The sequence below is a fragment of the Cygnus atratus genome, chromosome 18 (genome assembly GCF_013377495.2).
Source record: "Cygnus atratus isolate AKBS03 ecotype Queensland, Australia chromosome 18, CAtr_DNAZoo_HiC_assembly, whole genome shotgun sequence".
Taxonomy (NCBI): Eukaryota; Metazoa; Chordata; class Aves; order Anseriformes; family Anatidae; genus Cygnus; species Cygnus atratus.
The window spans coordinates 6,696,126-6,707,055 of record NC_066379.1 but is presented as its reverse complement, the minus strand read 5'-3'; the positions used below and the strand labels follow the sequence as shown (position 1 = coordinate 6,707,055).

The window sequence follows — 10,930 nt, the reverse complement described above, 5'->3', positions numbered from 1 at the left end:
CACAAACAAAAACCCAAATATCACTTGTTTGGGCTCCCCACACACATTCTTGCTGTGTCTCAGAGCAGTAGCTCAGCGTTTCTGCTGAAGGCCAAGGACTTTAGGAGGCACGTTTAGGAGGCACACTGACTGCTAGCTTTTGGGCTGGCAGCACAGCACAGGGTGCAGATCCCAGCAGCATCCAAAGGAGATGGCCAGCACCCTGCAGCCTGCACAGACCCTGCTGCCCGCACTACGGAAATACATGTACAGGTGTGAATGGGGGCTTGCCAGGCATGGGCACAAAAACGACTGCCATATGGTAATGGAGAGGGAAGGAACAAGGAAAGAGCATGCTCTTGGCTTTTCTTGTTTCTGGTATGTGCATGCTAGTGCCAATAAATGGGGTAACGCATGCGAGTTTGGGCTGAGGCTCCAGGGCGCAAGGCACAGGCAGGACGGGCAATGGCGGCTGGAGTCAAGCACGCTTGCTGCTAATCCTCTCTGCACAGTCTTTCTTGTGAGAGGAAATCTTATGACTCCAGGGAGAAGTACATTGTGTAACTAAGTGGTGGTGAACCCGAGCTGCATTTAACAGGGCTTGGCACAAACACTAGAGAGTAGGATACTCATCCCCGGAGAGCGTGAGAGAGCCTGTCCCCAAGCATCGCCTTCGAGTCCTTAAAAGCCCTGGCGGTGGCCTTGGGAGAGGAGCTCAAGCAAAAAGAAAAGCCCCCTAACCCTAAACAAATCCGCTCATTGAGCAGGGCTTCCCTTCCCTTGTTACAACATTGCATAACGCCCCTTTGCACTGTGCAGAGTTTTGAAATCTGCAGGATCAAAGCTGTATGGAGACACTATGGATGTGCTGGGGAAAATTTAAAGGCGTTTTACAACCATAGCAAGAAGTGCAAATCTACACTTTGGGGCCCTTCTTGCTGTTCCGCTGTGACACCTAGTGGCACAGAGCAGTTTTACCCGTGGCCTAGGGTATGTGTTTATTTTTCTAGGCCTCATCTTGCTCTCTTTGCTTGAATAGATTTTCCCCGTTGGTCTGAGAGAGGTCATGTACCACTTTGGAAGAGGCCCACAGGCTATTTTGCCCCTTTATCCGATTGGATTTTTTTTCCAGGTTTAATAAGTTGGGATTGCTTAAAGCTGTTGTGGTGTGGTAGAGAGCATTCTTGCTTCCTATAAGATCGGCCACGTCTTCACATTTGTGTGTGCTATGTTTGAGTTTTACAGCTGCATGCCATGGGTGCTAAAGACAGGCAAATGTGGTCATGGGTGCTGACCTGGGTTGAGAAGTGGGATCATTTAAGACAGCTTTTATTGAAAAAGGAAGTGAGTTTAAGAAAAAAAAAAAAATCTAGGTGAGAGTGTCCAGGTGAAGGCTGGACTCCAGGTCCCTGAGGTCCGTATTTGCAGTTGTCACTAAACATTAACAGAAGAGGATAAGTCTTGTTTACAAACCATTCTCTAAGCCAAACTGTTCATACAGTTGGTTGTGTCTTTCTGTAAAAGCCGAGCAAAATTTTTGCTAAGCCTGTTGCAGTCTGTTGCATGAGATCAAAGGCATGTGATCTGGTTTAAAGCAAATGCCTCTGAGTCACGGTGCGACCTTTGTCGTGCTATTTAAAAACGTCGCCTTTGCTGCTGCACACTCCAGCTGTGTTCATGGGGGCTGTTTGCAGGTACGCCGAGCACCCATGTACCCCACAGCCTTGGCTGAGGAGGGACCCCCAAAATGGTGTTCACGTAGAGAAGTAGAAAGGTCTACACTCAGCAGGCCTCAGCCTTTCCCAGCTGATTAAAGTGAAGAAGATTGCTCCTCTGCTTCTGTGTTTTGAAGCTTCGTTTATGGTGATAAGCGCTTGGGAACAGTTTGGGTGGTAAATGCTGCAGGCACGCTCTCCGTGTTACTGCAACTATCACAGCAGGAACGCGGCTGTCCAACGTGTCTGCAATGCAAGTCCTAAATTAAGCGGTGGGTTAAAAATAATGTGACTAATAAGTGCTGAAAAAGAGAGGCAATGAAATAAAAAAAAAAAATCATCTTAGTGCAAATTTCTCATTGGTGGCAGACACTGATGCCAAAATAGAAACCCTGGAATTGACGAATGCCCCAGCCCACGCTGCAGTTATTTAATTAGTGATTTAATTGTGCCCAGAGGCACACGGGCTGGGAATTATCAGGGGGTGCCCACAGGAAGTGCGGGGCTGTGCTCGTCACCGGGGGCTTCTGAGCCCGAGCCCCATGGCTGGAGGGCAGGCGCAAGGCCGGAGAACCGGCGCAGGCAGCGCGGTGTTTCCACCCCACCGGGGTCGCTGCGTTCCTCCGTTCCCTTCCGAGCCGAACAAGCGGGGCGAGAACCGTGAGAAAGGGCAAGGGGAGCCCGGCCCCGGGCCACAGCCGCCGCCCGCTGCCCCTGGGCACAAGATGGCGGCGGCCGTAAGGGAGCCCGGGGCGGCGGAGGGCCGGGGGCGCGTTGGGGGCCCGGCGGCGCGGCGCTGAGGAGGCCGCCCGGGCCTCCGTCCCCTCCGCGCCTTGTGACGGGCTCCCGGGGCCCCGCGGCGGGCAGCGAGGGCCGGGGATCCGTGTACCGGCCCCGTGCCCCCGGGATGTCGGCGATGAGCAGCGCCTCGGAGGAGCGGGAGCTGCAGGAGCGGCTGCGGGAGGCGGCGGCGCTGGGGGACGCCGAGGAGGTGCGGAGGCTGCTGGGGCTCGGCGTGGACCCCAACTCCCAGAACGAAGTCAACGGCTGGTGAGGGGCGCGGGGTGCGGGCGGGTGGCGCTGGGGGCTGTGGCGGGACCCGGCTCCCCGGGCGGGGATGGAGGCGGCCGCGGCTCGGCAGCCCTCGGCCCCGCGGTGGGGAGGCCGGTGCTGCCCTTGCCTTGGGCAGGGGTTTTGGACAATGTCGGCCCCAGGGTTTCCAACGTAAATCTGGGCACCCCGAGTTTAATGTTGCTTCACCCCAGTCATCGCTGCTTCGAGGACGCAGCACGTTAGTTTTGTGGTTTACTGAAAAAGAAATGCTGATCTCAGAAGGCTTTGGGGTTTACTGCTAAAGAGGATCATAACGAAGGGAGCCTGTCCTCTTTCCACCTGTCACCACCTGTTTGTGCTAGGACCTCTCCTTAGGCTTCACCAGCAAGGCTCACAACGGAATGGGCCTTGCCCTAGAGAACTTGGAACACAATTGTTAACTTCAAAGATAAAACGTGATGTAATGAAGGAAACTTTATTCCTCGGTGTTCAGCATGCAACCCAGGTGAATCATTGACTGGCGGCGAGGATTTGGGGTACATCTGAAAGCACAACCCCTCTGTTTCCTTCTCCACAGGACGTGCCTGCACTGGGCCTGCAAGCGGAACCATGCCCAGGTGGTGGCTTGTCTGCTGGCTGCTGGTGCGGACAAGCAGATCCTCACGGCCACCGGGGAGCTGGCTGCACAGTTAACTTCGAAACCAGACATTCGGAAGATTTTGGGAGGTACTGTTCCTATCTTAAAAGCACTCTAGAATTTGTGGTCTTTTTATGCTTTTACCTGTATCAGTAGACTGGCAAAACTTTGGGTAGGACTATTGTATCTAATTAGATAGCTCCTGGGGAATAAACATGTATCACGTAACTTCTCCTAAATGGTTTTTAGTCTGTGAGCGGAGCTTTCTGAACTGCTTTGACATTAGTACGTGTCTTGTAATCCTCACTCACACAAGAATTAAATTTACTGCAGAAATTTGAAGCAAGAGAAAAGAAGGCTTGGATATTGTATCACATATTCCCTTACCTGAAGAAGTATTTGGTTTAATATGCTGGCATGGGTCATAACAAACCATTTGCAGTAGTATTATTAAAAGCATTGCAAAATTAGATTTAGCAAAGAACTATGGGCCCTTTCCTTCGAAAAAGCTAGAATAACACTGCTAGAAATGACATTTTCCAATGGTTTAATATGCTGGCATGGGTCATAACAAACCATTTGCAGTAGTATTATTAAAAGCATTGCAAAATTAGATTTAGCAAAGAACTATGGGCCCTTTCCTTCGAAAAAGCTAGAATAACACTGCTAGAAATGACATTTTCCAATGGTTATTTGTAAAAATCTGTAATTTTTTTTCTTTTCTTTCATTTCATAGCTACTTGCCTTCCAGGTGTTATGTGCTTATGAGAAACCAGTATTATCCTTGTGTTTACCTCAGAATGTGATGTAGTTTTAAGAAACAACAGGAAAACTGACTATTAAAAATGAGAAAGATGCATCCAATAACTTGGTGGCTTTTTTCTCTCTCATCCCCTACCCCCACATTTTTGAATTTCATTAATAGAGGAAGAAAATGAATGTCAAGGAGCGAAAGATTTAAATTTGCCAGTTGTTGCAAACTATTTGGCCAACCCACCATTCCCTTATGTCTATACTGAAGCAAGCATTCCAGACAGCTTGGCAGAATCCCTGAATGAAAGTGCTTCCATCTCTTCCGCTTCCCAGAGTGAAACTAGTCCTTGTTCATCAGCAACTCAGGTTGAAAGCATATGCACACCTACATCATGTAACAGCAACGATGATTTTCCTGCGCCAGATGCTGCGGAACAGCTGCCCAGCCCATCAGCACCTACCACAGCACCAACATGCGTAATGCCCGAAATGCAGGACGGCCCTGTTTGTCAGCCACCCTTGTCTCACAGCAGAGGTTTGTTTTCCTCTGTAGCATCAAACGAGGCTGTACCTCAGCAAACTGACAGTTCACCTACTGGTCCTGCACCAACGTTTCAGCCCTTTTTCTTTACTGGAACTTTCCCGTATAACATGCAAGGTAATGAAGTGCAATTTTCATCCTTCTATTATGCTCCATTCCATGTTTTTGGTATCAAGGGAGGTAAGGATTCATTCCACATTCAGAATAATGTTGAACAGAGATAGAGATGTTAAGCTCTTAGACCAAAAATACACAGTGATACATTGACTTTTTTTTCTTCATTCCAAAGTAAAAATAACTGTTGTATTGTATCTTAAAAACAGTAATAGTTTCCAAACTTTGTTTTCCACCCAGGGAAAGATCAGTGGTTGTGACTGAGCAACAGAAAATCTTCCATTTTGCAAAATACCATATAGCATAAAATGCATCACAGGTAGTTTGGTAGCAGCTTGACTCTGTGACTGGATGGGTCAGATTTTTAGCATTGTAAACATGTTTCCCGAGTGTATTTCTGCTCTCTTAACCACTAGTTGCTGGTGAAATGAAGGCATGGTATTACTCCATGAGAGAGCAGACATTGTATTATAAAACCTGAGCTCAAAAGATAATCCTAATACTTTAGTGTTAGGGGTCTTGTTTGGTTGGTTGTTTTTTTAGGGGATTTTTTTTTTTATTTTCAATCAGAACTTGTACTTAAGGTGAGAGTCCAGAATCTCAGAGACAACGACTTCATTGAAATTGAGCTAGACAGACAAGAACTGACTTATCAAGGTCTGCTCAGAGTGAGTTGCTGTGAATTGGGTGTAAATCCTGAACAAGTAGAGAAGATAAGAAAATTACCTAATACACTGGTAAGAAAGGTAAGAATTGAAATCAGATTAATTTGACTCTGCACTTTACAGACATCAGAGAAGTTATTTCTGTAAAAATATCAGCCAAACATGGCATTGTGTTAAAAACTCATTTAAGCTCAAATTCAAAAGGATATTGGACTTGCCTTGTAACTTCATCATAACTTGCTTAAAACATTCTTATCAAAATAGATTATTTCAACTCCTAAAGCATATGGAACAATTAGATCAACTTTTTTTTTTTTTAAATGCATCAGAAACAGTGCATTAGCATGCTTTTAGCATAATTGCTATGTATTGCTTCAGCATTTGCTTGTCTTGAGAACAAATAACAAGGGGAAGAAATGCCACAAATTGCTATGTGTGTAGCTTTAAAGATTCGCTATTAACAAATGAACATACTCTTATGGTCCAAAAATACGTATATTAGAGTTTTGTAAATGAAATGTGTTTGGTCACAACTCTTAGTTAAGTGACGTGCATAAACAGTCAAATCATCATGAGGGTCAAGGCAACAAAACTGTGCTTTGAAAGAGTGTACACTGGTAGGAAGTTTTTATCTTTATTTATTCCTATAATTGGGTATGAACTCCCTAAACTTTAATTTTTGCTTTCTTTAGCTATTATAAATATTTACAAAGTAAGACCAGATATGTTCGATATGCTCAGAAGTTGTTGTTCTGTCTATCCTTTAAAAGGACAAGGACGTGGCCAGACTTCAGGACTTCCAAGAGCTGGAGTTAGTTCTTGTGAGAAGTGACACCTCTCCCTTCAGAAATGCTGCATCAACCTTGACTGAGAGACCATGCTACAACAGTAGAGCATCAAAGCTGACTTACTGACTCTTCTAGATGCACTCTAGAATACAAAAACCTGGTAATTATATGATGCTGCCTTTTGAAGGCAGTGAATTAAGCATCTATGAAACCTTAAGTTATTGTTAGGGTTAATATTTTAACTAATAATTTATCTTTGATATTTAATAACCCCTTTGCTTTTATTTTTTTACTTGATACTGTATTCAGATAAAGGATACCTCATGTCTACTAAAATCACATGCTTCCAGTGCTGTTCAATTCAGTTTATTGTTTGTATTTGGCAACAGAGGGCAGCAAAGACTGAATTGTTGATAGAAAAGTATGTTGAGTATTCCCACTCTGTCTTTTCCCTGACTCTTACTTGGTCATTCAGGAAATAGTGTATGTATGTATATGTTTTTGAACTTCCTGCTTAAGTTACAATTCAGAGGGTATTTGGCACACACTGAACGGCTGCTCTCTAAAAATGTAGGATTCCTTAATCTCTTCCCCCTTCACAAAGTCTTACCAAGATGCTATTGTTTTCTTTCCACTTCTCCGCAAAATTATAAGCGAATTGAATGTCACTTAAGTACCAAATGAATGCTGAGCAGTGTTTTTTGAATTTGAGAAGGATTTTTCACATTCACGTTTAGGCCCAGGACTCCAGTGCAATAGTAATGAGGACAATAAGCATTCTGCATTTGTAAGACCTGACTGTGCAGCAGGCAGTTACCTCAACTGCCCTGTGCAAGCCAACCCCATAGGCACCTGCACTTGAAGCACAGCTGTAGCTCAAGTGTATTGCTATTTAAAGAAGTCTTTGCTTCCCGCAGCAGTGTGGTGCTGGCCAGGCTGCGTTTAGACACGAGCTGGTACATATGCAAGGTACTGCATACAGCCTGTGCCAGTGCTAGCTTCCAATGCCACACCATACTGCAGCGTGTGACATAGACACAGCCTTACTCTCCTCCACCTAAACACAGTTCCATAGTATGACACCACTGCATCTACCTTATGAGACTAGAAATATTTAATGCTCTCAGGTAACAGGAGAAAAACTGTTACTAGCCTGAAAATAAGAATACTTGTTTTGTAAAATTTTATTGTAAAATAAATTTAAATACTTGTTTCCTTCTCTTATAAGAATATCGTAACTTAAGTGAGGGCATCCCTTCAGTTCCACAAAATCTTAAATTAAAAAATGTTTTTTTTTAATAAGTATTTAAGGTACAAAGCAAGTTAACATGCCTATTCAAAAGAAAGCCCTTATGTTTCAGATAGGGCGGGCATCATAAAGCTGTGACCTTTGTTTTTATTTTCCCAACCATTTGGGGAGACTATACATTAGACACACCAAAAGCCAGTACTGTCAGGTAGCTTCTGTATAGCCCAGCCTCAAAGACCAGTTACAAGGTGCGTGGTTAGCTTCTGCTGTGTGAGGAGCAGGAGAAGCACAACAGTATAGTCTTGAGGTATCACAACTCTAAGGAGCATACTATGCTCCTGATTAGCCATACTAAACTGGAAACATATACAATTGTTAAATAACCTGCAACTTTACCATCACTTTTAAGTAGTGTCAAAATTGTTAGCCAGATGAGTACCTAAAAGGCTGAAGGCCTCTAAGTGTTTTCATGATTTTGGGGTGGAGGGAGAGAAACAGCTGGCTAAGATGAGGCCTGCTTTAGCTAGCACTGAAGCAAGTCAGTAATGAAAATATTCATAAAACCACAGATGGATGGATGGATGGCAAAAATCATTGTTAAAACACACCTTGTCGGAGTCACTCCTTTTCACTCCAAATTTTCATTAAGGTAGTTAACTTGCAGTATGCTGAAATATTAACAGCCTGAAACTTCGAGCTAATGCCAGTATTCTGCAAAGCTAAGAAGCTTTTTGTTTTCTCCTATACCAAAAAACTAACGCAACAACCTTTACACCAAAAATGTTGAAAGGGTTATGGGGAGTAGAGTTATTTTTTTCTGAACCTGAGGGTTTGTTTTTTTTTTTTAATTTGATACTGATTTTCCTTCAATCTCTGCTTTATTAAGCTGCATTAGAGCAGATTCTTTATGCATAGCTGGCACAGTGTTTGTTGTTGATCTGGATTGCAGTGTTGACATTCAGACCATAAATAGTACAATCAACATGTTTTGGTAGGAGCAGCATGGCTGCCACGATTTCTTAGCTTCCTGTGGCACAGCCGCTTTATCATTGAAGCGACTCCTCTAAGGGAGGTTGGTAAAAGCACGCATTTCAGAAAAATACAGAAACCCCTTCTGCCAGCAGAAGAGATGCTCGAGTCTGTGTTCGGGCTTTCCACTAAGTTACTTGGGCTTAAAATTCTTGCTTTAGTGGATTGAAAATAATTACCATCCTTTCCCACCTGCTCCCTCTTACAAGGAATGTGACTTAACATCTTTTCACTTACTCTAAGTCCTACTCTGTCCAAGAGCTGGGCTACTTCAAAGCCTGATTCAGCTGCTGGTAAGCTAACACCTATGACACAACATGAAGTAGAAATACCTATTTCTCCCATTTTGTTTTTCTTGTACAACAGGAAATGAGCTTTTATCTTAACACCTATGTATCTATCTTTTCAATGTAGCTTGGAGACTAGTTCAGAAGATGTGCAATAACTGTTTGAAAACCAGTACAGGAATAGTTAAACGGTTCAAAATAAAACTGATTTCTTTCCAGTTCCTGTATTTAAGATATCAGTGTAAAGACTGCCTCCACTAATTAATAAACGTTCAGCTATACGAGCAGCTAGTTTAAAAAAGCTTTATTTGCACTAGTTTCCACAAAGAATAGCTGTTAATGTGATTAGACTAAAACTTTAATTATGATTTGACTGTAATAACAGTAAGTCTATGCATTTCAGAGAAATATTTTTATATGTTTTATGCAGTTTGATAGACTCTAAGGCACACTAAGTTTCATTGTTGTTTGGTTTTCTTTGGACAATAAATTGTTGGTAATAACTGAAACTAAGTTTACAAAACTTACTGTTCTTCCAAGGACTTTTGTTTGCACTACAAACTGATACTGAACTGACATTGCTACTCTTCAGTTCTATTAAAATACTGGTTGTTTAAAGTATTTAGATGTCTTCCCTTTTCTTTGTTGGCTTGGGGGGGGAATGACACACAAAACAACTAGGGTGGACGTTAAAATTTTAACGCAACTTTGAAAAATCACATAGCCGTATGTTCTGAACAACAAATAAAAGACTCGTCAAGGTGCCAAACAGTATGGCAAAAGCATGGGGGAAGTGCTTACTTAAATAAGCTACATGTTTTTTGCATAGCATACCTGGAAAATCTCAGGTTTTATCTTGGGCTTGAGCTCTGAAGATGACACTTTTCACATAGACCAATGTATTGCGGAGACACTCATTGTATTTAAATCTGAAGGAAAGTACTGGAAAGGCAACGTGTTTCCTATGCTCTGAAATACGGAATTTTTCCTTCAACTTCAATGCACCAAAATCTCTGCTATTAGCTGTGCCAAAATGGGAATCCCAGCTCAAGTTACTAAAAGGTTCCTCATTTTTACCATTCATACCTGTCAAAAATAAGTAAAGGAAAATGCTGGTCCCCATAACAATTACAACATAATTGTAATTACATGCAACGTAAGGTGCAACACAAACATTTTAGCCAAATCAATAAGTGACACGTTCATTCATGCAGTGGGTGAATCCTGTCTCTTCCTCAAGTTTAGAGAGGAAAAGGTGTTTGTAAAGTGTCAGTATTAGAACTTAACTATAATTTTACCTGCTTTCACTCACATGAATTCTCATGTATTTCCAATAAAAAGAACAGCCTCCTTTCTGCTGTGGCCACATAACCACATCTGCTTTGGAAAAATAAAGTCAGAAAGGGATCACGGCGGTCTGCAAGTAGTATCCCAGCTTATCAGAAAAGCAGTGCTCCATTTCACCAGAGGGACCAACCTGCAGATCCTTTGCAAGTGCACTTCCACAAACAGATGACAAAGGCACACCGACACCAGCACAAGCAACAGAGGTGTTTTGTCCATATATGACTACCATTACCTACAGAATCAAGTCCTGAATATTGACACAAAGGATAACGTATTTTTTTAAAATGTGAGTTTAATGTCTTACAGACACAGCACTGAAGTACACTTTACTGTCTCACTCCTGACTGGGACACATAGCATGGACTCTTCCAACAAGATCTACATTTGCTTGTGCTATAGCCTTACAAGAAAGTGCCAAGGATGTTTCTTTTACCTTATCTGTGGCAACACGCAAATCATGCATGCTTACCAACTGCATAAAGTTGTTAAGTAATGTTCAAAACTGATACTACAATACAAATGTAAAGGCAAGCTGATGGTCAGTCTCAGCAATGGCATCTTTCTGATACTAGTACAGAAGTTTCTGTTCTATAAATGCTTAAGGCCTACGTTTTTATTGTGAAATTTCCGTAACCTCTTAACCAATTGCAGAATAAGCCACAGCATAGGGGACATGGAATCCAACAACAGTAACTGCTGGGAACTAAGTGTGAAAGGAAATACTAACTGATGGCACAGCAAGAACAAAAACAACCACCCCAACCACCACAGAA

General features: G+C 43.0%; 1 protein-coding gene across 1 annotated transcript; it reads left to right on the top strand.

The window, feature by feature from the left end:
• The first annotated feature begins 2,596 nt into the window (after nucleotides 1-2,596).
• Nucleotides 2,597-10,824, top strand: LOC118253902 (ankyrin repeat domain-containing protein 40-like). Its single transcript, XM_035558774.2, has 5 exons — nucleotides 2,597-2,744; nucleotides 3,325-3,473; nucleotides 4,310-4,795; nucleotides 5,363-5,538; nucleotides 6,228-10,824. Exons 1-5 carry the CDS (start codon nucleotides 2,602-2,604, stop codon nucleotides 6,369-6,371), a joined length of 1,098 nt encoding a protein of 365 aa, XP_035414667.1. The 5' UTR covers nucleotides 2,597-2,601; the 3' UTR covers nucleotides 6,372-10,824.
• The last annotated feature ends 106 nt before the right edge of the window (nucleotides 10,825-10,930 follow it).

What these genes read in the sequence shown, in the direction of transcription:
- LOC118253902 (XM_035558774.2), top strand. Translation starts at nt 2,602, where the DNA reads ATGTCGGCGATGAGCAGCGCCTCGGAGGAGCGGGAGCTGCAGGAGCGG. An exon ending in CAGAACGAAGTCAACGGCTG is followed by an intron (nt 2,745 to 3,324) that starts GTGAGGGGCGCG and finishes CCTTCTCCACAG; the next exon opens with GACGTGCCTGCACTGGGCCT. An exon ending in CTAATACACTGGTAAGAAAG is followed by an intron (nt 5,539 to 6,227) that starts GTAAGAATTGAA and finishes ATCCTTTAAAAG; the next exon opens with GACAAGGACGTGGCCAGACT.